This window comes from Phoca vitulina, unplaced genomic scaffold (genome assembly GCF_004348235.1).
Source record: "Phoca vitulina isolate PV1807 unplaced genomic scaffold, GSC_HSeal_1.0 scaffold24, whole genome shotgun sequence".
In the NCBI taxonomy this organism is placed as follows: Eukaryota; Metazoa; Chordata; class Mammalia; order Carnivora; family Phocidae; genus Phoca; species Phoca vitulina.
Genome location: NW_022589727.1, coordinates 20,015,108 through 20,043,052, shown reverse-complemented (window position 1 = coordinate 20,043,052; position 27,945 = coordinate 20,015,108). Strand labels below are relative to the sequence as shown.

The 27,945-nt window shown below is 36.0% G+C and overlaps 1 protein-coding gene and 1 pseudogene across 2 annotated transcripts in view; one reads left to right on the top strand and one right to left on the bottom strand.

Moving 5' to 3' along the window:
* Positions 1–27,945, top strand: part of MIB1 (mindbomb E3 ubiquitin protein ligase 1) — a 129,819-nt gene that overhangs the window by 48,419 nt on the left and 53,455 nt on the right. For both annotated transcript variants that reach the window (XM_032421440.1, XM_032421441.1), the window contains exons 8-11: positions 6,039–6,183; positions 7,987–8,120; positions 13,428–13,535; positions 27,161–27,358. In XM_032421440.1, coding sequence (XP_032277331.1) covers positions 6,039–6,183; positions 7,987–8,120; positions 13,428–13,535; positions 27,161–27,358 — 585 coding nt within the window. The remainder of the gene's footprint in view (positions 1–6,038; positions 6,184–7,986; positions 8,121–13,427; positions 13,536–27,160; positions 27,359–27,945) is intronic.
* On the bottom strand, positions 20,346–20,474 carry LOC116642867 (annotated as a pseudogene).

Here is a 27,945-nt window from a genome sequence, read left to right as displayed (position 1 = left end):
GTCCTCCTATTTAGCCCTCCACTTTGCTACCCCTGCTCCTGTCTTCATCCAGTCACCTAACTTGTCCTCTCCTGTCCCCCCAGTACCATCCCATTCAGTGCCTCCTTCCTCTACCAAGTACCTCCCCTCCCATCCCTCTTCATGTCTCATCCCTCCACCCCCCCCTTGCTGTGTTGTCTAGTGCCTGTCCTGGCTAGCACCTCCTCTTCCTGTCTAGCGCCATCTCCTGTCTCATCTAGCCCTCTGTCCCCTCCCTTCCTTCATGTTGTGCTGTCCCTCCATCAGTCCATCCTTCCTTCCAGCTTTAATCCTTCTGCAGATATTGTAGCACAAACAATGTGCCTATTAGGCTTCAAGGATATAATAGTGAACGAAACATAAATCAATTGTTATGGTGCTTTCATTCGAAGACATTTCATAGTTTGCAGATGCTGCTGACATTTTTTATTGCTTTAGTTAGATAGTGACTAAGTGATAGTTGTGTATGTTTTGTAGGAGCTGTATTTTAGAATCTTTATTTTTGTCCAAAAAATTAAGTTGTATATGATCTCTCTTTGTTTTGTTTGCTTTTGATATTAAAGTTAGTTAAAAAAATGTATTGATTGTCTTCCTCACTGTAGTGTGGTGTTACTTAAATGTAATTTTTTGACATGCTTTTAAAGGAGCTATGTATACTATTTTAAGATTTTTTAGCATCAAGATGTTTTTTGTTTTTCCCCTTAGCGATGACACCTTATATGTAGCAGCTTATGTCTTTGGAGTGCCCAATTATTCTAAGCACTGTGCTAAATGATGAATATATACATACGTGCGCACACACATACGTGTATACACACATAGATATATCCACAGACTTTATTTGTCCTAGGAATATTATAAGCAGGTGGTGGTATGACATCCTTATTTTATTTAATTAATTTATTTATTTTTGGATTTTATTTATTTATTTGAGAGCGAGAGAATGAGAGCAAGAGTGAGAGAGAGCACAAGTGGGGGAGGATCAGAGGGAGAAGCAGACTCCCCGCTGAGCAGGGAGCCCGATGCGGGACTCAATCCCGGGACTCCAGGATCATGACCTGAGCTGAAGGCAATCGCTTAACCATCTGAGCCACCCAGGCGCCCCTTATTTTAAAGATGAGGAAATCAGAGCTAAGATTCTGAACTGGAGTTTGAACCTAAATCTGTTTACTTCAAAGCCTAAGTTCTCTTTCTCCCATAGTAAGCTGCTATATAAGCAAAACCTGTAGATTATATCTAGAGGGGAATTCTGGGATTCCAGTGGTGGTGGTGTAGGATTTTAATCTTCCCAAATCATCTTGATAAAAATAGTCAACAATTAGATGAGCATAACCAAAAAAAAAGAAAAGCCACAAACATCTATATCAAAACCAGGTTACAGAGTAACCTATTGAACCCTAAAATATGAATTAGTAGTGAGAAAATACTGATAGCTACTAGGTCTGCATCTGTCTTTCTGGCAGCAGAGAGAATTAATGGGCATCGGATGGACCTGAGAACAGGGGAACTCCAACATAGTTAACAAGTATTCATTGGCTAGTCTAGTAGATTAATGTGGAAACAATAGCTAACCCTGGGAGGGCTCTTGCAGACTCCATTTTGGGGTGAGGGTAATAGGTCCACGCTAAAGGTTGAAGGAGTTGGAGCAGCCTGGGTCTATAAACTCTCAAAACTAACCAGCCATAGCTCCCTTCCTGGGCAGAGCCCTCCTATTAAGGAAAAAGTGCTGGGAATAGAAGCCACATTGATTATGATAGAGACAGTAGGTGCAAAGGAAAGATAAAAGTTGGAAGGGATCATAATCGGGACCCCATACATAGTTATTATTGAAAAATGACAAGGAATAACATAGCTTCTCTATAGACAAATGAAAGTACACTAGAAAGATATGCACAGAAAACTAAAATCTAATGATTCAGAATGAGCCAACAAATTAAAATGATAAAAGATGAAAGAAGAAAATGGATCATAATTAGAAATGAGGTAATAGAATTTAGGAAAGAATTGAAAAGGAGGATAATTTCTGAAAAGAAGAGTAAGCTTGATGCAACACAGATCAAATAAATATGACAGATAATGCCTTAAGAGAAACAGAAGGTAAAAAGAAGAAAAAATTTTAAAATAAAAAATAAAAAGTATTTCAGGAAAGTGACAAAGATAGAGTATCTAATAGACATGTATTAGGAGTCCTTGCAAAAAAGGAAAAACAAAAACCAAAGCATGGAATATAACAACTGCTAAAATTTATAATTCCAGACAAAATGTCCCCAAATTAAACGATTTAAAGCTAAATATTAAAAGGACATATTGCATACCTGGGAAAATTGAGACCACCAAACACTGAGCATAACCTGGTAAAATAACAGAATCTTCAAGAAAAGGAAAAAAATTCTTTGGGTATCTAGGGGAAAAGGTCAAGTTTTACTTATAAAGGAAAGAAAATCTGATCTCAATGCTTTATGATCTCAATGAAATAACATTTAATAACATTTAACTGACTTTCAAGTATAAAGGCTACAAATTGCTGTGAACATGTAAGAATTCAGAGAATCTTGTTCCCATTAGCCTTTTCTGATTAATCTATTAGAAAATGGGTCTCAGACAACCAAGATGACTGGAGAGATACCAACTGAAGGGCTGATAGTGGACATTAAATATGTATTTGTTGAACTAAGATTAAAGGATAGTTAAAGGAAGGGGTAGAATCTATGTAATGGTTATATGCTCTATCATCACAGATAAAGTACAACTATCAAAAAATGGGATGGGAATGGAGGGAGCATATGGAAAGTTTAGTAAGCTGTTTGATTGCCTTTTAATTATTAACTGGAATGGAATACTATTAAATCAAAATATGAGGGAGAAAGAAGGTAAGGGTAAGAACATGAGTGACTCATTTCAGTGTTGTACATACTGGGGAACCAGTTGACTCACACACTCTGGCTCTTTTTTTTAAAGAGGGAATTAGGTTTTGTATATATAAATTATATATTAGTATTACTGTAAATATAACTATTAGGACGATGCAGAGTTTATGTGAAAAAAGCAAACAGTGGAGGGATTAACCATTAAGTTAAAAAAACAGGTTTCATATCTAAAAAAGGAATGTGGTATAGGGGACAAAGGTAGAAGGGAGACGTCTTTGAATATGTCTTGTTTTATAGATTTGATTTGAAACCACATATATATTTTATACAATTATAAAGCAAAATTAAATTCCTAAAAGTGGAAAATAAAATGAACAAACCTAAATGTGTATCTTCTTGGCATAACCATACAGAGGAAAAGTACAAGTGATTTTTAAACATAGTAATTTGTCTTTGTATCTTTTTAGGAAGAATATACCCTAAAGAACTGCATGTAAAAAGCAATATTTTAACAGTTTTCAAGTTTTCAGAGATCTTGTTGTTTGTGGTAGTGTTAATGTTATTATCCTGAGATTGTTGTGTGATATCACAAGAAACCAAATGAGTACTTATATGGTAATTCTGATTCTGTTATCCCCAGTGACTTTGAGAACCAGAATGATCAGGGTGGGAAACAGATATGGATGTAACATAAAAGGCTGAGTAAAAACCCTATAGTCTTGAATTTGCATTGGAAGAGGGTTTTTACTTATGATTTATTTTATCTTCAAGACAAAACACCCTCCTACCAGTATTTCCTAGCTCTGTCCATGAAAAGACTTAGAAACAATAATTCTAGTAACAATAACCAAACTTGTGCCCAGATTATAGTCTTGAAATAGCCTTTCTCTCTGTAAGGAACCAGTCTTTGGAGAAATGGCTAATTCTAGCTCTTGTCAGGAAGGGAACAAGATGAGCCTCATAACAGATGGTAAGGAAGCTATCAGAGGTTTCTAGGTCATGTTAAAAGGATCCAGCAGCCAACTTGGAGTGTTTCTTATCAAATACAGAGACAGATGAACTATTTAAATTATACCAATTAGCAAAGTTCAGATTGTAAGAAACTTCATAGGGCAAATAACCCTGTTTCTTCAACAAATAACTGGCAAAGAAAAATATATGTATAGACTTTATTTGGAACTTGATTTAAGCAGACTGAAAAATTTTATCATTTATGAGGCAATTCGAAATTTGAACACTGGTATTTTATGATATTACAGAGTTAATTGATAATTTGGGGAGGGTTGTTAGTAGTATTGTAGTTTTGTTTTTTAAAAAAAGTTTACATGATTGGGCGCCTGGGTGGCTCAGTTGGTTAAGCGACTGCCTTCAGCTCAGGTCGTGATCCTGGAGTCCTGGGATCGAGTCCCACATCGGGCTCCCTGCTCAGCAGAGGGTCTGCTTCTCCCTCTGACCCTCTTCCCTCTCGTGCTCTCTGTCTCTCATTCTCTCTCAAATAAATAAATAAAAAATCTTTAAAAAAAAAAAAAAAACAAAAAAAAAAATAAAAAAAGTTTACATGATTAATAATACAGGAGGAGAAAATAGGTAGGGGAAAACAAGATTGGCCATGAGCTGAAAATTGTTAAAAATAGTTGATGGGTACATGGGAATTCAAAATACTGTTGTCTACTTTTGTATGTTTGAGACTTTCCATAATTAAACAGTTAAGGGGGAAAAAAACAAAGAATGCAGCCTCATAGAGTTTGAGATGATGGAAAATTCCAAGAGAAAATGTCTAATTAGAAGTTAAAATTGATGTGTGTTAGAGGGCAGGGAGAGGGATAAATAGGGCAAGAGAAGTATATTTTGGAGTTTTGGAAATAAGGTGATAATTGTCAAAGTGGATTAAGCTTTTAAGGAAGAAGAGAAAAAAACGAATAAAATTTGGGGGAGAATGGATTTAGGGATCTGAAAAAGGACAAGGAGCCAGTGAGTGGAGAAAGAGAAGGAACAGGCAGAAAGGTTAGACTGTCATCCAGAAATTAAGGGAATAGTTTCAAGTAGTTGGGGTCAAATGTTGTGGAGAAGGCAAAAGATAAAACACTGAAGGGCAGTCTACTCTGTTAGGAAGTAGTCAGGTATTATCACTATTCTTCACCAATTTTCTAGTGGTGTAATTTGCTATTCTGTTGTGCTTAAGAGAATGGGTTTTGGACTGGAGTTTGAAATGGGGCTAATAATAGCGCTTTACTTTCAGGGTTATATGTATTAGGTGAGTTAATTTGTTTAAAGCTCTTAGAACAGTATCTGCCACATGGTAAGAGTTGCTGCTGATTGTGTTCTGAACCCAATTGCCCTTCTTTTCCTATATATATATATATATATTTTTTTTAGGTTTATTTATTTATTTTAGAGAGAGAGTGCATGGGGAGGAGGGGCAGAGGGTAAAAGAGAATCTCAGGCAGACTCCCCACTGAGCACAGAGCCCCAGGTGGGGCTCCATCCCCCAACCCCGAAATCATGACCTGAGTCGAAATCAAGTTGGATGCTTAACCAACTGAGCTACCCAGGCGTCCCCTTTTCCCGTATATTTCATAAGCATGTTGGTTTCTACATACTTCTATCTTGGAATGAATACTGATTCCCTTTTTCGTTTAAGTATAGTTTATTTTAGAAATCAGATTTTATTTTTTTAGGCTAGATTGATGAATTTTGGACTTTTTTATTTATAAATTCTCAAGATGTAAGATAGGGTTATGGGGTTAAAAGGTTGGATATCAAAAAGCAAAATTTTGTGAATTCTTATGAATGATAGACTGTCATGATTTATTTTTGATTTTATATTCTTGTGGAAGTTTTGTTTATTAAAATGTTTTTTTTTTTTTTTTCATTTTTTTAGTGGACAGCAAAGCAAGGTTTATTGAACAATAGTACAAAGCTCCCGAAGAGGGAGGGGACCCAAGACAGTTGCCCTAATAAAATGTTTTTTAAAGATACTCTTTAAAGTTTGTAACTAACAAATAACCCACTTGAATATGTTGTCCTTTAACAGTTTTTTCATTAGGAACAAAAGAAAATTAGTACTTTAAACATGTGAGAACTAATGATTGATTTTTCGTTTATGGTATGTACTTTAGACTTGGGAACATGAACTTTTTTTTTTTTTGAAAGACTTTAGGTAAAGTTGGCCGAGTACAACAGATTTATTCAGACAGTGATTTAAAGGTGGAAGTTTGCGGAACATCTTGGACGTATAATCCAGCAGCAGTTTCCAAGGTGGCGTCTGCAGGATCAGCCATTAGCAATGCATCTGGTGGTATGTTTGTATTGTTGTGTCTTTAAAAGTAAATGGTTTACATTAGAACCTTTGCTAATTCCTCGATTCTCTTGTACAGCTAATGTTGTATGTGTTCATAGTTTTCTCCCAGATCACATGACCTCATTTGAATGTTGACTAACTTCTATACTTTCTCTGAAGGTTTTTTTATTTTTGTTCCGACTGAGGTATACCCTGGAAAATTTCCTTAAATAGGTGCTTTTTCTTTTATCAAGGGCTTTTCCACATCAAATCTGAGAAAACTGAAATTCGTCATTGTATTCTTTAGTCTGAACTTTTGTTTTCTGCCAAGAAACATCACTTTCTTAGCCTACTTTATTCTCTTTTTATTTTCAACATTGTTGCTAGCAGATGGCTTTCTTCCTGGATATTTTTACATATCAGCCATATTTTTTCTATTTATTTTATTTTTATCTTTTTTAAAGATTTTATTTATTTATTTGTCAGAGAGAGAGAGAGCACAAGCAGGGGGAGTGGCAGGCAGAGGGAGAAGCAGGCTTCCTGGTGAGCGAGGAGCCTGATGCAGGACTCGATCCCAGGACCCTGGGATCATGACCTCAGCTGAAGGCAGATGCTTAACTGACTGAGACACCCAGGTGTCCTCTTACTATTTAATAAGGGTTATTATACATGTAGAAATGTGTAATAATAAGTAGAAAGTCGTTTTGAAATGTGAGTAAGTAGAAAATAAGTAGGAAATGTGAATAAGCTGGATGCTTGGGTAGACTCATGCCGAAGTCTTTCCTTCCTTGTGCTCCAGCTTTGCATACATAGCCTCAATTCATTCTAGAACAAATTGCAAGTTATTATGTATTGTCATTCAGAAAAGAAGGTAGAGCCATAACTAAATTTTAAGAACGTAAAGGAAAACATTGGGTGATCTCCACAGTTTTATTTTATACTGCTTTCTACTTTCTCTGCTGCTTTCTCTTCTTTCCTGATGTAATTTGCTAGTGTACTTAAAATTTAAATCAGGTGGTGTTTAAATTTTTACCTTGTAGTTAGATGGCATCACAGCAGGCTGACTACCTACAAATTCAAAGAATGAGAATATCCTACTCAAATAATTTGGACTTGGTGTTGGCCCTCTGCCTCACTTTGTGATTGCTTTGCTTTCCACTAAGAAGAGCTGAGAGTTAAGGAATAGAACTGGGTAGTTTCTCTACTGATTAATGCTACTTAGGAAAAAAAATCTTATGAAAGAGTCTATGTAAATACATCTCTAGTTCTTTTTTTTTTTTAGTCAGTACCAATCACGTGGCACCTGTTGAAGTATGTTAACACTTAGATGTCCATTTTCAACTGAAAATTGGTTTGTCACTAAAACATTTCCCCAAATATTATAGAGATTACATTGCTTTTAAATCATAATCATTGATTTGTTGATTTATTCTAAGGTCTGTAGCATAGAGCTCCAAGTTGTGGTATGCTTAAAACCTGAAAGGAAGTTTGTATTGTTATGATACTCCCACTGTAGTGTGTTCATTTGTGATTATCTTTGGTATGACTTCTAAATCTTGAATTGTTATTTATATGTAACTCTCTACTTTTTCTGAATTGGAGAAAACTGGGAATACTTATGAGTTGGAATTTAATGCAGCTTTATGTGGTAGTAATTATAACTTGCATGGGTAATGTCTGTAGTATAGTATGAAAATAACATGACAGAAATAATAAAAAAGGAAAAGTATGTATTACAGATATGTGGGTAATGCTTGTCTTTTAGTAGTAGTTAAGGTTTGAGATCCTCCTATGTTAGCAGCTTTATTTGATGCTTTACAGAAAGACTCTCCCAACTCTTGAAGAAATTATTTGAAACCCAAGAATCTGGTGACCTCAATGAAGAATTAGTTAAGGCTGCTGCCAATGGAGATGTTGCTAAAGTGGAAGATTTGCTAAAAAGACCGGATGTGGATGTGAGCATTTTAAAAATTATTTGAAGCATATATAAAAATAGAATAGTATAATGAACATAATTCAATAATTACTGAGATTTTTCCACATGTCTTCATCTATTCCTTCTTCTTTGTTTTTGTGAGGTATTTTAAAGAAGACACTGGACATCACTCTTCAGTGTACTTTTTAAAAAAAAAATATTTTATTTATTTATTTTGATAGAGCACACAAGCAGTGGGAGCGGCAGGCAGAGGGAGAAGCAGACTACCCCCTGAGCAGGGAGCCTGATGCGGGGCTCAATCCCAGGACCCTGGGATCATGACCTGAGCTGAAGGCAGACGCTTAACCGACTGAGCCACCCAGGCTTCCCTTCAGTGTACTTTTCTTTTTTTTTTTTTTTTAAAGATTTTATTTATTTGACAGAGAGAGACACAGCGAGAGAAGGATCACAAGCAGGGGGAGTGGGAGAGGGAGAAGCAGGCTCCCCGTGGAGCAGGGAGCCCGATGCGGGGCTCGATCCCAGGACCCTGGGATCATGACCTGAGCCGAAGGCAGACGCTTAACGACTGAGCCACCCAGGCGCCCTTCAGTGTACTTTTCTAAAAGACATTGATATATTCTTATTTTAACACTGTGACCTTTTAAATTTATGATTGACAAAATTTGCACTTAGGTTTTTGAGTGGTCAGTGTCCTTTTCCATTTCTCATGGAAATGTCATCTTACCATGTCTTTTAAATATATTTTTTGTAAATTTTATAAGCAGTTTTTTATCTCTCGTCTCAAAACATTTAATCTAAACCTTTTCCTGTGAAAGTTGACTATTTTATAGTTTATAATGCAGATGAATTAGAGGTCATGCATTTTGTAAATCTTAATAGTTACTGTATTTTACCATTCACATAAGCCATATTTTCGGTGGGCCATTTTGGTTCTAGTTAGTCATTCATAGGCTTTGTTATTGCCACCACGCTGTCACCAATACGATGTTTGGTGCTCGCCCAGAGGTTGTAGTTGGAGTAGCACAACATCATATTCCTAGGAGCTCGTGTGGCTTTGCAGTTATTAGGGAGATGTCATTTGCAACAGCACAACACAGTGGTTTCTTGATTGTGAGACAGATACATCACAAATACTTTGTTTCAGTATCAAAGTACCAAATGACTTTTTCTATTCAACCAAGCAGATTTAAATTATACTTAATTTTTTCTTCATTTAATTACTAATGTATTTTTTTTAACAATATACATTCTAAAAATTAAAGGGAAAAATAGTTCTACAAGGTTTGTTATAAAAAAATTTCCTGGGCGCCTGGGTGGCTCAGTTGGTTAAGCGACTGCCTTCGGCTCAGGTCATGATCCCGGAGTCCCGGGATCGAGTCCCACATCGGGCTCCCTGCTCGGCGGGGAGTCTGCTTCTCCCTCTAACCCTACCCCCTCTTGCGCTCTCTCTCTCTCTCAAATAAATAAATAAAATCTTTAAAAAAAAAAAAAAAAATTTCCTTCTCAGTTCTGTTTACCCATTCTTCAGAGACAACTATTTTCACCTCTTTCAGATGATTTTCTTCATGTGTTTACCTCCACATCTTCCAATAACATACTTCTATTTTTTTATTTTTTTTATTTTTATGTTTTAGGAGTTATCTTTTGATACTTCACTGTGAAGATGAGGATTCAGCTTTCTTTCCCACCTCCAGCTCATTCCCTCCACACACATACACACTCCTCTCAGCTTCTTAATGTGGTTAGGTTGTATGGTAACTTTGTTAAGATTAAAATTAATTGTGCATGTTATTATTTAAATGACATTCATATCTGAGCTGTGGACGATGCTAGATTGTGTTTTCCTATATAACCATTTGCTTTCCTTGGTGTTCATAATTGTTCTTTTATCAAAAAAAAAAATTGAGGTGTAATTTACATATAATGAAATACATGGATCAGTTTTGACAAATGCATACACATAATTCACACCCCATTAGATGTAGAACATTTCCTTTATTCCAGGAAGTTCACTTGCAGTTTTTCTCAGTCAGTCCCTCTTAACTTCAGACATAACTTAAAGTTTTTTTCATTTGTTTGTAACCTATGTTGTTATAATTAATTCTTCTGCAAACTTCTAATTGTCTAATCTCCCAAGACATTCAGGCACGTCAGGTATGTGTTCATTTCATCTTCTGAGAGATGATAACTGGAGAAAACATAGGTGACTTTGAGTATGGTGATGACTTTTTAGATATAACACCAAAGACATCATCTACGATCTTGTAGGACTTACAGTTTTGTGTTTTACATTTAAGTCTATGATTCATTTTGAGTTAATTTTTATGAAGGGTATACGGTTTGTGTCTAGATTGATTTTCTTCCTTGGGTTACTCCTGGCATCGGCCATTAGGTCTTTTCTCTTGGGCTGGTCTGACTCCCCAGAGAGGTCTCTTAATTCTCCTGCATAGAGGGTATAAACCTGGCTGCCAAGATCATGAATAGTGAGTAAGGGAGGAGGGCTTGGATTCTCAGCATTCATCATGCAAATATTTACATAACAAAACTTCTAATTTTAGTACTTCGCCCCACTGATAACAGTGCTTGGTTTCTGTAGGCTAGGGATACTTCACTCTTTGCAGAGAATAAACTTTAAGGTTTCTGCTAGCCTCGGGGTAGACCACTAGTTCAGCTGAGCAGAGTGAGGGAATCCAGGGATCTAAATGCTTTTTAAAATTAATTAATTATTAATTAATAATTTAATTATTAAGTAAATTTATTTATTTTTAAAGATTTTATTTATTTGACAGAGATAGTGAGAGAGAGAGCATAAGCAGGGGGAGTGGCAGGCAGGCAGAGGGAGAGGGAGAAGCAGGCTCCCCGCCGAGCAAGGAGCCTTATGTGGGGCTCAAACCCAGGACCCTGGGATCATGACCTGAGCTGAAGGCAGACGCTTAACCGACTGAGTCACCCAGGTGCCCCTCTAAATGCTTTTAAAACAAACTATTAACCAATGCTTTTTTGTTTACCACCAGCCACCACATTATCCTCATATCCAGGGGTATCCAGTCAATACCTGAGCTTTATTGGTTTCCTTGGTGGAAGGGTTGCTTCTAGGTTATTCTCGTAGCAGGTTTAGGGGCTGCTTTTCAGCTTCCTGTATAGGTGCTTGCGTGTGTGTGTGTGTGTGTGTGTGTGTGTGTGTGTGTGTGTGTTTTGCTAGTTCTAATTATCTTTGTGGATTGAGGCTTCAAAGAAAATAAAACTTTACTCTTGTTTTAGTAAGATGTTGAGAGGTTATGAAGACAAGTGCAATCCAACCTTTAAAGAACACTTACAACTATATACCTTTTTAAAAAAGTTTTATTGAGGTATAATTGTTTATACCACAAATAAATACATAGGGATATAGTCTTTAAGTCTCACAATACTGAAAAACTGTTCTCTTGCCTTATATCTGCACAGCTTCTAGCTCCTCTAATGGGATTTCCTGTTTTTCATAGCATCCTCCTCTTGATTTTTAGATGTAAAGGATTCTTGAACATCTCTAACTGAAGTTTCTTTCTCAAACATTTTATTTCTCTCCATTTGTTTCTTCCAGAGTCATTTTTTTCTTTCTTTTTCTTTTTTTTTTTTTTTTTTTGAATTATTTCTTGTGTGTGTTTTCTATTTTTGAGGTCTTCCTCAAATCTCGAATCTTTGGTTGTCCATTCGTATCTGAATAAGACATTAAAAAGCTTATTGGTAGTTCTCTTTGCTTCGATAGGACTTAGTGACTGACTTTGCATTATGGTGATTGCATGTGTGGAGCTTTTGGGGTCTTTAAATGCTAACTCTTGTAGAGGTGTGTTCTCCATGGCTGTTCAGTTGTTTAAGGGAGGAAACCATTTTTCTGCCTAGGGACTAGATGCATGGCAGCTAATGTCCTATCCTTGAGTTTGAGAAGAGTGGCCTGGAGTGTGGCCACTGCACATCAGACTTCTACCTGGAGTTTTTCTTCTTAGCCCTCTGATGTGCTTGCTTTTGCAGGCTTTGACTTTGGGGTTCCCAGGTTTTGTATTCCTTTCCCAGGTTTTGTATTCCTTTTCTCTAGAAAGTCAGTCTGTTTTCTCCATTTCAGAAATGTGTTGCTTTTTATTATTTTCTGATGTTAGCTTTCCTTTTCTCTTTGTCTTTATGGCTTTTTATGTTTTTAATTATTTTACTGTCTTTTTAATGTAGTCTGAGGAGGAATAGGATATAAGTGTGTGGTCAGGCTACCATCTTCTATGGTTATTTATTTTTATTTTATTTTATTTTTTAAAGATTTTATTTATTTGACAGAGAGAGAGCACAATCAGGGGGAGTGGCAGGCAGAGGCAGAGGGAGAAGCGGGCTCCCACAGAGCAGGGGGAGCCTGATGTGGGACTCGATCCCAGGACCCCCGGGATCATGACCTGACCCGAAGGCAGTTGCTTAACCAACTGAGCCACCCAGGTGCCCCTGGTTGTTTATTTTTAAATATTTTATTTATTAAGAGAGAGAGTGTGTGTGCGAGCAGGTTGAGGGGCAGAGGGAGGGGCAGAGGGAGAGGGAGAAACAGACTCCCAGCTGAGCATGGAGCCGGATACGGGGCTGTATCCCAGGACCTTGAGATCATGACCTGAGCTGAAGGCACTTAACTGACTGAGCCACCCAGGTGGCTTTTATGGATGAGAGTGAGTGGGGTGGGCTTAAGGAATTACACTTAGCCTTGGGTATGTCATGGAGAAATTATACATTTACACAAATCTGAAGTGAGGAGAAGGTTGGAAATTACTGCTTTATGTCATAGTTGTATATAGTTACCCTACTAATTCATTCATGTATTCCTCATGGTAGTTTGCTGACAGTATTCAGTATATTTGTCAAGTTGAAATTATTTATATAGTGGACAATATCTTTTCTAAAAGTTTTCCATTCACTTCATTGCTTTTCTTTCATTGAAACATAGACTTTGAGCTTTAATAATTCAATAGAAGTAAATATGCAAAACTAATATAACTTACTTTTCTCCCTCACTTCCTTTCTTTTTTCAACTTTGCAGATTGGCTAAAACAGTTCTTTGATAGCTCTTTGAACAATGGAACTTTCATCTTAAAAAAAAAAAGGAAAAATGTCTGCTCCCCTCTCTAAATTACAGAGAAGTTTCTGGTGATCTGTACTAGGATATATGGAACACCAACCTAAATTATTTTCAAAGAATCATATGGTGTGCTAGATTTATTTTTTTTATTTTTATTTTTTTTCAGTGTGCTAGATTTAAACCTGTACTATATATTGACTCTTTGTGATTTGTGACAATCCTTCATCCTTTCTTTTTATTTAGGTAAATGGACAATGTGCTGGTCACACAGCTATGCAAGCTGCTAGTCAGAATGGACATGTTGACATTTTGAAGTTACTTCTGAAGCAAAATGTGGATGTAGAAGCAGAGGTAATTAAACTAATCTTGAAAAATACTTAAGTAAAAAATTAATGTTCTAGAAATGGTACTTCTGTATTATAAGATGAATTGCTTTCATTCCTAAAATTTAATAATCACCTACGGCTCTTCTGATTGAAAAGAAAAATTTGACAAGGGCTAACCTGAAGCATTTCTTGTTTCTCTTTGATCTCTCAATATTGTAGACATAACCCTAAGTGAAGATAGGAGTTGAGTTTTCCTTTACTATGGTTGGACCACCATGCTGCTGGGAGCCCAGATGGGTTCATCCAAGAATCATACTAAAGAAGTTGAGGGAAGGAGAATATATAGATCATGTAGGTCAAGATTTTTACTGATCAGTGACACTCAGAGGCCTTTCTTTATTTTAATCTCATAAGAGAATCAGTAAATTAGAATTTGTTTAGTCTTATTGTTTCTTTTTTTTTTTTTTAAAGATTTTATTTTATTATTTATTTGACAGAGAGAGAGGGCACAAGTAGGCAGAGAGGCAGGCAGAGGGAGAGGGAGAAGCAGGCTCTCCACTGAGCAGGGATCCTGACGTGGGGCTTGATTCCAGGACTCTGGGATCATGACCTGAGCCGAAGGCAGCCGCTTAACCGACTGAGCCACCCAGGCGCCCCTAGTCTTATTGTTTCTTGACCTTAATGTGGATCTTTGAAAATTTTACAGTGCATGTTTATCATTATGTGTATATATGCTTAATAGAGAGTATATTCTTTTAAAAGGGAAATGAATATTTTTTACTGTCATTGGAATTCCAGTTGATAATCTCTATGTGTGTTGTGAAGGATGTTGTCCTTTGTTACAGTATACTATAACCTCATTATTGAAAAAATACATTAAAATCACATTTGTTGTAGTCTAGTGGAAGGTTATTTAGGAATAAGTCAAATCCTATCAAATTTAGACTAGGCAGAAAGTTGTAATTTTGTTCAAATGATACTACCATCTGAGGAAGCTTAATGAGTTGAATTTCTGAGGGCTAAATCAGTGGACCAGCCTGTTTTTATTAATTAAAAAATTTTAAAGACACATATTTGAAAAGAGAAGTCTTTCATTATTTTTGCTTTTTTCTCAGATTGAATATATTTTGATTTGTTGGATAGCTACTAAAGAATCAATGGTGTTGTAATTGTAAATAAGTCATTTCTGATGTTGGAATTTTCTGTTGTCTAAAAAAACTTGACTTTTAAATTAGCAGGTAGATGTCTATAAACTATATGATAGTTTCATTATTGTGATATCTTTATGAATGAGATTATATGATTTGGTTTTGTTTTCATAGTAGCAATTTTTAATTCACATCTTTCTTGGTTATGAATTTAGGAACCCAGTATATGTTACAAAGTTTCTTTCGGTAATGAAAGACTTAATTTAAATTTAGTATTTTGTAAATGGAAGACAATTACTTTATTGTGTTACTGTTTTTGTCTGGCTTGGGGAAATGGAATGAAATTCCCTGAGTTGAATACCCCATTTTTTAAAAAGATTTTATTTATTTATTTGAGAGAGAGAGCACAAGCAGGGAGGGGCAGAGGGAGAGGGAGAAGCAGGCTCCCCACTGAGCGGGAAGCCAGACATGACAGTGGGCTCAATCCCTTACCCTGAGATCATGACCTGAGCCAAAGGCAGATGCTTAACCAACTAAGCCACTCAGGCACCCTGAATATCCCATTTTTTATTTAATGAATCCAGAAACTACAATAGCAACAATTACTAAAATACCAAAGCCCTTCTGATTATAGCTAATAAGGCAAGAGGCCAAAAATAAAATTTTTTGCCTAATTTTTTATAAAGTGTGCTTTCTGATTCAGAATTTAATAATAAAGCAGACAACATGGGACTATCTAGCCATTTGTGTTTCTAAAGACTTCTTGTTCACATGAGAGGTTGTGCACAATGGTGGTGCAGCTGTGGGAGTGGGAACAAAAGTGGCACTGTTCCTTAACTGAACTCAAATACAAAACAAATGGTTAGTTGATAATATAAACCTGGTAAGATTGGAGTTGGAGTGTGGCTCAGTAAGCTAAGTGTTTGCAAATAATTTCTTTGAGAAAGTTTGAAAGTTAGGTCTGTTACTAGATCAGTGGGATATATTTGGACTTCAACCATACCACCTCATTTGAATTTCCATTCTGTGCATTTCTGTTTTAAAAACGCTTGTAGGCAAAAGGAGGTAGGTGGGGAGATGGGATATTGGGTAATGGGCATTAAGGAGGACACTTGATGTAAAGAGCACTGGGTGTTGTATGCGACTGATGAATCATTAAATTCTGCCCCTGAAACTAATAATACACTATATGCTAATAGAGAGTATATTCTTTTAAAAGGGAAATGAATATTTTTCTGAAACTAATAATACACTATATGCTAACTAAATTGAATTTAAATAAAAATGTTTAAAAAATAAAAACCATTGTAGGCAGATGTAATTTATAGAAATAGTGTGAGAAAGGAATATTTATACATCAGGTTAAATTAATAACACAGTTTCCCAATTGGCAAAGAAAAAACTACATTTAAAAATTGGGTTAAGATATAAATACAATTCATAGCCTAAGACTAAAACAAAAAAATCATCAAAGTATCATTTTTCTGGAATTTAAGAATTTATTAGAAACAGCAATATAGTCTTTTTTAGAACAGTAGTTCTCAACTAGGGGCATTTTTGTCTCACGGGGGACATTTGGAAATGTCTGGGAACATTTTTTTTTTTTTTGAAGATTTTATTTATTTGACAGAGACACAGCAAGAGAGGGAATACAAGCAGGGGGAGTGGGAGAGGGAGAAGCAGACTTCCTGCGGAACAAGGAGCTTGATGCGGGGCTGGATCCCAGGACCCTGGGATCATGACCTGAGCCGAAAGCAGACACTTAACGACTGAGCCACCCAGGCGCCCCGGGAACATTTTTGATTGTCACAACTCGTGGGGGTGGTGGGAGTACTACTGGCATCTAGGTGGTAGAAACTAAGGATGCTACTAAATATCCCATAGTGCACAGTACAGCTCCCACAACAAAGAACTACCTGGCCCAAATTGTAAATATTGCCGAAGTTGAGAAACCCTGGTTTAAAAGATGGAGAAAATAATTAATTTTACAAATGCGCTTAAATTTGTGATTCATCATTTGCCAGCCTGTTTATAAAGTGATTTGTCATTATTAATTTTTTTATTATTGAAAAAAAATTTTTTTTAAAGATTGTATTTATTTGAGAGAGAGAGAGAATGAGAGAGAGAGAGCATGTATGGGGATTAACATAACAATAAAAAAATTAAAAAAAAAAGATAGTATAGATTAGGGGTTGCAAACTATAGCCTGCAGGCCAAATCCAGCCCTCCATTTATATTGCTAAGTATTATTGGAATACAGCACATCCAATCATTTATTTATTGTGTATGGCCACTTTCATGTTACAACTGCAGAATTGAATAGTTGTGACAGGAGACAGGGTGGTTGTAAACGTGAAATATTTACTTTCTGGTCCTTCACAGAAAAGTTTGCTGGCCTCTAGTATAGATGACTATTGCAGTTTTTTTTCAGTTGACTTAAGCTGTTATTAAACTAAATTGTATATTATACCTTTCTAATATGTGATACCAGATTACATTTTTTTCCTGTTTCTTTTTCTTAGGGAAAACGCAGCTATTTTGGAAAGGTATCTCCATGTATGACCTACTGAGTACAGTGGGATTACATTCTGTTTCCTCCTTAATGTATAGGTAAAGGCACTGAGGACTGTGAGATCTTAGGTGTGTTTTTATAGGTGAGCTAATTTTGGATCCTGCAGGGACTCAGTATTTTTTTTCCCCACTGATGAATTATAATAAGAAAGGTGTGGAGGATTGAATGAAAGACCAGTTTAAAAAAGTATGTCATTTACAAAAAAAAAAAAGTTTTCAAATACAGTATAAATATATACTACAGTTGTCTGGAAACTTTATCATTTAAGGTTAATGAAAACTGTTCTGAAGGCAAGGACTAATAGAGAACAATACTAAATTTTGTCAGAAAACCCACATTATGGTATTGTTGCTGTCTAAAGTGATACTGGGCAAAAAGTTTAATTGGTATAAGCTTCAGTTTCCTTATCTATGATAATAACTTAAAGGGTTGGCTGTGGAGTAAGGGAAATAAGATTCTATTTATAGTGTACAATGACACCAAGGGAATCTAATGGTGTTATTATTGCCTTTGATTGTTTCTTTCCAACTGGCAGAAGGCAGAGAATATGGTTTCCTAAACAGATACTAATTCTGTCTGATTCTTATCTAGTAATGAAAACAAAGCTGTAGAAATATTTTATGTAAATGTAAAACTGAGAAAGAAAGGGCAAGTGGGCTTCAAGACTGGTCAGTTTAAGGAAATTCTTCTCTTAAAAACAAGTCAGGACTCAGGATAGTAACCTCTAAAATGGCTCTAGGAATTGGTGTACATAGTTCCTGAGGATTGATGTTAATTCAGATTCTGAGTGGAGGCACCCCCCCTCTCTACCCCCGCAAAACTGGCACTATTAAGAATGTGGAGCGTCAACAAAAGATTAGATTTGTAAGACCCAGAAAACAGTCTTTAAGTTGCCTTTTATAGGAAGGCAGACTAAAATCTGAGATTGCCCCAACAAAAAAGGTCAAGCTTTAAAAGGAGACAGCCAGAGTTTTTGTCTTCCCTTACCTGCAGATTCTTTCAGTTGCTCAGGTTGAATTTTACGAAATCATCACTGATTTGTTTTTTCATATTCCTCATCTGGTCCATCACTAAATCCTATTGGCTCTTTAGGATATATCCAGAATTTAAGCAGTTTTTACCCTTCCTGCTGCTACCACCCTGGTCCTCACACTTCTTCCCCCAGATATCCTCGTGGCTTTCTCTCTCACTCCCTTTAGCTATTTACTCATGGCTTTCTCTCTCACTCCCTTCAGCTATTTATTTATTTATTTATTTTTTAAAAAGATTTTATTTATTTATTTGAGAGAGAGAGAATGAGAGAGAGAGAGAGAGCATGAGGGGGGGAGGGTCAGAGGGAGAAGCAGACTCCTTGCTGAGCAAGGAGCCCGATGCGGGACTCGATCCCGGGACTCCAGGATCATGACCTGAGCCGAAGGCAGTCGCTTAACCAACTGAGCCACCCAGGCGCCCTCCCTTCAGCTATTTAATCAAACCCACCCTGGGAGGCCATCCTTTGGCTGTCCTACCTAATCCTTCTTAACTGTGATTATTTTTTCTCTGGCCTTTTTACTACCTAACATTTACATTTTATTTACTTATTTTGTTTATAATGTTCTGTCTCCCCTGCTAGAACGTAAACTCAATGAGGGTAGGAACTTTATTTTGCCCATTGCTGTGTCTCTGGTGTCCAGAACAATACTGAGCTTGTAGTAGGCACCCAATAAATATTCAGTGAATCAAGCAGAATATACTACTTCCAAACAATTGTGTTGAAGTTTTAGTATGATCAGAATACCAGCATCTTGATGAATTAAATGAGTTTTAGGAAAAAGAAGATGAAGTACAATATTACTTATTATATTTAGGGATAATAAAATAGTTGAACTAATTTACTGAAAGTGTCAGCATGTTCAGGAAATGTTTAATTCCATTGATGTTAAAAATCACAGTGGTTACTGAGAAGATTCTGGGAATATAGTGGGGTATGAAGTAGTAGAAATTCATCTCCCCACCTAGATAACAACTGCACTGGCAGAATTCTTTCTGATGTAACTATTTTAGAACTCCGGATTCTATTGAGATCTTGGTACGTCCAGGAGAAGGAACACATTATAATCAAACTTCCAAGAGCTAAGGCCAAAGAATCTTGAAAGCAACAAGAGGGGTGACTTGTCACTTAAAAGGGATCTTTGTAAGATTTTCAGCAGATTTCTCATCAGAAACTTTGGAGCCAGAAGACAGTGGTGGACTGATGTTTTCAAGGTGCTAAAAAGAAAAAAAACCCTGTCAACCAAGAATCCTCTATCTAGCAAAACTCTCCTTCAAAAGTGACAGAGAAATTAAGACCGTCCCCAAAACTCAGGGAATTTGTTACCAGTAGACCTGTCTTGCAAGAAATCCCAAAGAAGTCCTGCAGGTTGAAATGAAAGAATATTAGATAGTAACCTGTAGCCATATGAGGAAGTAAAATCTCAATAAAAGTATAATATGTAGGCAGTTATAGAAGATAGCATTGTTTTAATAATGGTTTATAATTCTTTTTTGTTTCCCACATGATTTGAGATTAATACATTAAAAAAATTATTAGTCTAGGGCGCCTGGGTGGCTCAGTCGTTGAGCGTCTGCCTTCAGCTCAGGTCATGATCCCAGGGTCCTGGGATTGAGTTCCGCATCGGGCTCCCTGCTCGGCAGGAGGCCTGCTTCTCCCTCTCCCACTCCCCCTGTTTGTGTTCCTGCTCTCACTGTCTCTCTCTCTGTCAAATAAATAAATAAAATCTTTAAAAAAAAAAAAAATTATTAGTCTAAAATCTAGCATTATCGTAACTTTGGTTTGTAAATCCACATTTTGTTTTCTATATATAATTTAAGAAACTGATGGATTTTAAAAAATTATTAGTTTATGTTTTTGATTACACAATGTACAAAATTGTAATTTTGTGATAACAGTAACTGAAAGGGTTACGGATAGAGCTGTAAATGAGTTGTTTGTTTGTTTTTGTTGTTTTTTAAGATTTTATTTATTTGAGAGAGAAAAAACACGAGCAGGGGGAGGGGGCAGAAGGAGGGGTGAGAAGCAGACTCCCCACTGAGCAAGGAGCCCAACATGGGGCTCGATCCCAGGACCCTGGGATCATGACCTGAGCTAAAGGCAGATGCTTAATTGACTGAGCCACCCAGGCGCCCCTGTAAATGAGTTTTCAATTAGCAATAATTGCGCCTCGGATAAACCTCACTGGCTACGATACTGCCACTGTGCAAAGCTTTTAAATGAATTTTTATATGTTATTGAAGTTAAGTAAAATGTTTTTTACTTCAAAATATCAACTAAATATAAAAGAGTAATGTAGGAAATGAGGCAACAAAAGCTACATGGCATCTACAGCAAAATGACAGAAGTAAGTTATTCCTTATCAATAATTACTTTAAATATAGGTGGATTAAACTATAAAAGAGACTGGCAGAAGGGATTAAAAAATGATCTAATATATTCTGTGTATAGGAGACTCACTTTAGATGCATAGATACAAATAGGTTTAAAGTGAAAGGATGGGAAAAGATATTAATGCATATAGTAACCAAAAAAGGGCAGGGATAGCTGTACTAATTTTAGACAAAACAGACTTTAAATCATGAAGGTTGTAAGAGACTAAGGACATTGTATATTAATAAAAAGTACAATACAGCACGAAGATATAACAGTTATAAATATTTATATACTTAATAATAGACCGTACAAACATATGAAAAAAATTGACAGAAGTGAAGGGAAAAGGACATTTTTACGATACTAGTTTAAGACTTCAGTATTCTATTCTCAATAATGTGTAGAAAACAAGATAGAAGATAAGTAAAGAAATATGAGGACATGAACAACACAATAAAGCCAACTAGAGCTAATAGACATGTACAGAACACTCTACCTAACAACAGCATATACATTCTTCTCAAATGCACCTCGTGTGTTCTTTGTGGTAGACTGTATGTTAAGTCACAAATTAAGTCTCAATAGATTTAAAAAGGTAGATGTCTTACAAAGTATTTTCTTTGACACTTTGATGAAGTTAAAAATCAATAATGGAAGAGAAACTGGAAGATTCACACATTTGTGGAAATTAAATAACATATTTTTAAGCAATGAATGGATTAAAGAAATTGCGAGGGAAATAAGACAATACTTAGAGATGAATGAAAACAAAAGCAGAACATACTAAAACCTGTGGGATGTAGTGAAAGCAGTGCTAAGGGGGATATTTATAGCTATAAATGCTTACATTTAAAAAATTGATCACAAATCAACCTAATTTCACAACTTAAGGAACTAGAAAAAAATTAAATTCAAAGATAGCAGAAGGAATGAAGTAATAAATATTTGAGCAGGGATAAATAAAACAATAGAAAAGCAGTGGAGGAAATCAGTGAAACCACAAGTTGGTTCTTTGATCAGCAGAACTGATAAATGTTTATTTAGCTAGATTGATTAAGAAAAAACACTCAAATTATTATAATCAGAAATGAAAGTGGGGACATTACTGCCAATTCTACGGAAAAGGAAAGGTTTATAAGAAAGTACTGTAAACAGTTATATGACAACAAATGAGATAACCTAGATGAACTGGACAAATACCTAGAAACACAAAACCTACTAAGACTGAATCATGAAAATTCAGGAAATCTGAATATACCTATAACTAGTAAGAAGATTGAATCAGTAATAAAAGATCTCCTGACAGGGGCGCCTGGGTGGCTCAGTTGTTAAGCGTCTGTCTTCCACTCAGGTCCTGATCCCAGGGTCCTGGGATCGAGCCCTACATCGGGCTCCCTGCTCGGCGGGAAGCCTGCTTCTCCCTCTCCCATTCCCCCTGCTTGTGTTCCCCTCTCGCTGTGTATCTCTCTGTCAAATAAATAAAATCTTTAAAAAAAAAAAAAAACTCCTGACAAAGAAAAGCCCTTGACCTGATTGATTCACTAATGAATTCTACCAAACATTTAAAGAAGAACTAACACCATTTTTTGTGTGTGTGAATAAAATGATAGAGTTTTATTAAGTGAGGATACAGAAGAGCTCTCGGGGGGAGGGGGTCCCAACAGGCTTGCCCCTAAAACCATTTGTTCTCAAATTTTTCCAAAATAACATAGAGAACACTTACTGACTCATTCTATGAAGCCAGCATTACCCTAATATCACAGCCAGACAAAGATAGTATTAGAAAACTATAAACCAGTATCCCTTGTGAACATTGATGTAAAATTCTCAGTAAAATACTAACAAACCATATTCAGCATATTAAAAGGGTTATACACCATGACCAAGTTGGATTTATTCTTGGAATGAAGGATGGTTTAGCATACATAAATTGATCAATGTGATACCACATTAACAGAATGAAGGGGAAAAATTCTGTGACCATTGCAATTGATGTAGAAAAAGCATTTGATTAAATTCAATACCCTTTTATGATAAAAAAAAACAGCAAACTAGGAACAGAAGGAAACTATCTTGACATATTAAAAGCCATATATGAAAAACTGAAAACTTGTCCTCTCGGATCAAGAAAAAGATAAGGATGCTCACTTTTCCACTCATATTCAACATGGTACTGGAAGTCCTAGCCAGAGTAGGCAAGAAAAAGAAATAAAAGGCATTCACATTGGAAAGGAAGAAGTAAAATTATCTCTGCAGATTATATGATCCTATATGTAGAAAACCATAAAGTTCCACACAAAAAACTTTCAGAACTAATTAAGATATTCAGCAAAGTAGCAAAACACGAAATCTAGTTTCATTTCTGTACATTAACCGTCAACAATCAATAGAGGATATTAAGAAAACAACTCCATTTATAATAACATCAAAAATAAAAAAAATACTTAGGAATTAATTTAACCAAAGAGGTGAAAGACTTGTACAGTGAAAACTATAAAACACTGCTGAAAGAAATTAAAGAAGATACAAGTAAGTGGAAACATTTCATGTTCATGGATTGGAAGAATTTGTATTGTTATGATATCAGAACTGTCCAAACTGATGTTTTTTGCAGAAATGGAAAAATCCATCCTACAATTCAGTATGTCATTTCAAGGTACTCCCAAATAGCCAAAACCATGTTGAATAAGAATAACAAATTTGGAAGACTAATTCTTCCTGATTTCAGAACTTACTACTAAGCTACAATAATCAAAACAGTGTGGTACTGGCATAAATACAGATATATAAACCAATGGAATGGAATAGAGTCCAGTAACAAATCCTTGAATACATGGTCAAATAATTTTTGACAAGGGTGCCAAGACCGTTCAGTGGGGAAAGGACAGTTTTTTCAATAAATGGTACTGGGAAAACAGGGTATCTATGTACAAAAGAATGAAGTTGGACCCTTACCTAACATTGTCTATGGAAATTAACTAAATAGGTCAAAGACCTGAAATGTGGAAGCTTGGAAGAAAACATAGGGCAAAGCTCCCAGCATTGGATTTGGCAGTGATTTGTTGGGCATTGACACTGAAGGCACAGGCAACAAAAGAAGAAATAGACAAATTGGACTTCATGAAAATTAAAATCTTCTGTGCACCAAAGGATACTATCAACCATGAAAAGGCAACTTACAGAATGTGGGACCATACTGGCAAATTGTATGTCTGATAATGGGTTGATATCCAGAATATATGTAGAATTCTTAAAACTCAGCAACTACAAAAAACCTGATTCACAGCTGGGCAAGGGACTTGAGTAGGCATTTCTCCAGAGAATATATATGAATGGTTCATAAGCACATGAAAAATGCTAAACGTCACAAATCATTAGGGAAATGCAAGTCAAAACCATAATGAGATACCACCTCACACCTAGTCAGATGGCTACTATAAAAACAAAACAAAACAGGGATGCCTGGGTGCTCAGTCGGTTAAGCGGTTACCTTCGGCTCAGGTCATGATCCCAGGCTGCTGGGATCGAGTTCCACATGGTGCTCCCTGCCTGGCGGAGAGCATGCTTCTCCCTCTGCCCCTCCCCCTGCTTGTGCTGCTCTCTCTCTCTCTCTCTCTCTCTCTCTTTCTGACAAATCTTTAAAGACAAAACAGAACAAAATAAGTGTTGGTGAGGATGTGGAGAAATTGGAACCCTTTGGACTGTTGGTGGGAATGTAAAATGGTATAGCTGCTGTGGAAAACAGTATGGAGGTTTGTTAAAAATGGAATTACTGTATGATCCAGCAATTGCATTTCTGAGTTATATACCCCAAAGAGTTGAAACTAGGGTCTCAAAGAGATATTTTTACACCCATGTTCATAGCATTATTCACGATAATTAAAACTTGGAAACAACCCAAGTGTCCATGATGTATGAATGACTAAACAAAATGTGGTATATACATAAAATGGAGTATTATTTAGTCTTAAAAAGGAAGGAAATTCTGACTCATGCTACAATATAGATTAACCTGTTGAGGACATGATGCCAATTGCAAAAATGCAAATACTGTATGCTTCCATTTATATGAAGTACCTAGAGTAGTCAAAAATCATAGAGACAAAGTATAATGATGGTTTCCAGGAGTTGGGGAGAGGGACAAGGAGAATTATTGTGTGAAATGTATAGTTTTAGTTTTGTAAAATGAAGAGTTCTGGAGATGGATGGTGGTGATGGGTGCATAACAGTATGAATGTGTTTAATATCATTGAACTTTACACTTAAAAATGGTTAAGATGGTAAATTTTATGTTTCTTGTATTTTGCCACAGTAAAAAAAAAATCATTTAAAAAACATAATTAAGGCATGTTAAAGATTCAACTCAATACCCATTTTGGTTCTTACTAGCTAGTAGGCACTGTGAATTTGGATTTGTGCAGGGGCCTCAAATTAAATCTAAAACTGATCTTGGTTCTTTCTACCCTCTTATCCCCCAGTATCAGAGTCATAATAATGAGCTTTTTTTTATTAGGTTTATTTGAAATACTTAAGATGGATTCAGAAAAAAGCAGCAAACCCTATTAGTTAAGATGCTTGTGCAACTGAGGTTTTTTATTTGGAAGAAAAACGAAATAAATTTAATTGTTACTTTCTAGTGTATGTATTTTCCAAATTCCTGGGAATAAAGATGATGAAGATACAGTTGTAGCCCCCAATATGCTCAAAGTCAAAGAAGTGTACTTGGAAACAAATAATTATACTACAGTGTGATAATAAAAGAGAATTTTGTGAGAGTGGAGGTTTCAGAGGGGAGGGGTTGGTTGCCTGAGTTGAGTTGTAGAGGATATCTATTCTAAGCCAACAAGGTGATGAATAAGAGCATTGAAGTCTGGAGTCAAATAAGTTGTACGTGAACATAGTGGGTCAAATAAGTTGGTAAGTTAAAGTTTTATATGTGGGACGATGACGGGTAGCAGGTGTGGTCCACAGAAGTAGGCTTTAAAAGAGGTTAGTTCGTTATATAGTAGAGTTACATTAAAGAGTTTTAAACATAAATTGTGTGCTTTACAGAGGGAATTGTGTGTGTGTGTGAAGAATAGATTGGGGTAAGATAAAAGTGCTTGTGTTCCCTCTCTCGCTGTGTGTGTCTCTCTCTTTCTGTCAAATAAATAAACAAATAAATACATAAATCTTAAAAAAAAAAAGGGTGGCTGTCAAATTGTTGTGGACTCCTACACGAGCAGTTTTACTTTAAATATCTGTCTGAGAAAATACGCTAAGACCAAAGACTATTTTGAATTCAGCAGCTGTTTTGAATGAACTCTTGTTTTGTTTTTAATTTAAATCCGTGAAAAGTAGTTCAAATAATCCTGAATACTATATGGATTTTCAAACCACTTGCTAAAGCTGGAGTCCATGAGGGGTAGGACTATGGGTTGGGAACCACTGCTCTGGAGAAAGTCTTAAAACATGCTTACTTCTGGGTGTTAAAATTTGAGATGTAGTCTGGAATAAAGATAGTATCCTTATAATACCCATCTCTGTCTGCATCTAGCAAAGTAATGGGATTTCTTTTTTGGTGTGGACTATGTATATTATCTTCATGGTGCAGGACAGGCATTTTTTTTCCTCTTTAAAAAGTAGTTTCTTACAGGGCGCCTGGGTGGTTTAGTCAGTTAAGCATTGGACTCTTGATTTTGGCTGGGGTCATGGTCTCAGGGTTATGAGATTGAGCCCTGCACTGGGCTCTGCAGAGTCTGCTTGGGATTCTCTCTCCCTCTCTCTCTCTGCACCCCTCCCCCGTGCTTGCACACGCTCTCTCTCTTTAAAAAAAAAAAAAAGTTTCCTACATTAAAAAAAAAAATTTAAGCAATCAGGTCTTTCTCTACCTCTCATCTCCAGAAATAGGCCTATTATAAAAGGTAAGGCATACCTACTTAATTCTTCTGAAATAGTTTTGGAATTTTGGATATATGAAGTTATGCTGATTTGTGTTTCATTTTTATCTTTTATGGTGGTACTTAATTTTTTTCTGTTCTTGAATATACAGAAAAGTATATGCTCACCAGCTAGAGATAGCCAATGTTAATATGGTCTCAAAGTTAATTGAGATCACAGTTTGGCATCCTTTCTTCCTCTTTAAATTACTCAACTAATGTTTATATAATTTTTATGTCATTAAAAAGCCTTTGTAAAATTTTTAAATGGAAAAATGTTTATATACATAGTTGTATCATAATTTAGCATTTTTCTTAATGTTGGCTTATCATCATGGCTGATAAATTAAGAGTAATGAAAGATCAGACTACTTCTGATATAAGTGTTGGTCTAGTATGTATGTGACATAGTATATTGATCCAGGTTCATCATTTATCTTTGGAGTTAATCACTATTCAAGTGAATTTCATTTCAAGTTATTTTGTTGACTCCATTCTGTGTTTTCTTTTCTCACATCAATTCTTACTGAATTATTATAGCTTCAGGTTTTATTTTTCTTTCTAAAATATTTGCTCACTAATTCAGATTTAAATACTGATGTTTAGGATAAAGATGGAGATAGAGCTGTTCACCATGCAGCTTTTGGAGACGAAGGTGCTGTTATAGAAGTACTGCATCGGGGCAGTGCTGACTTGAATGCTCGCAACAAGCGCCGACAGACGCCACTTCATATCGCTGTCAATAAAGGCCATCTGCAGGTCGTGAAGACTTTATTGGACTTCGGCTGTCATCCTAGTCTCCAGGTAAAATCTTTAATGACAGATATTCTGCAGGCGTTGCTAGGATTCTGTTAAGAGGAAATACTAAGTTCTGTGGTAAGCATTCCTTTGTTATCAGTTCATTTTTGTTTGATCATGTGATAAAATTGGCAGCTGTTCTTCTTAGAAAAGACTTTTTAAGGAAAGTGTCAGTAGATTGGTTTTATATTGGAGGGTGGGGATGGGGACTTCCTTGCAAAAATATCAGCTTATGAATTGATTTAACTTTATTGATCATGACAGCTTCAGCAGCTTAAGAAGTATAATAGGCTGCATTTAATGAGAGTTACTTTATCTAAATTATTTCAGTTGTAATCTTCAGGTCTTGGTCTAGTCATTAGTTTAGGAAGATTTTCTGTTTTGGAAAATATACAGGGTTTTAGGGTTGATTTTCAGTAGGACCTAATTTTTGAGGCAAGAGTCACTTAAGAGATGATTCCTGTCCACAGTTTTAGCAGCCAGATGGATTCGATTGGATAGATGTCAGAGAAGCAACAAAGAAGAAAAATAAGAGTAATGGGACTGAGGGTTTGAGAACTGAAAGAATTGGAGATTTTATTCAGCTAGATGGT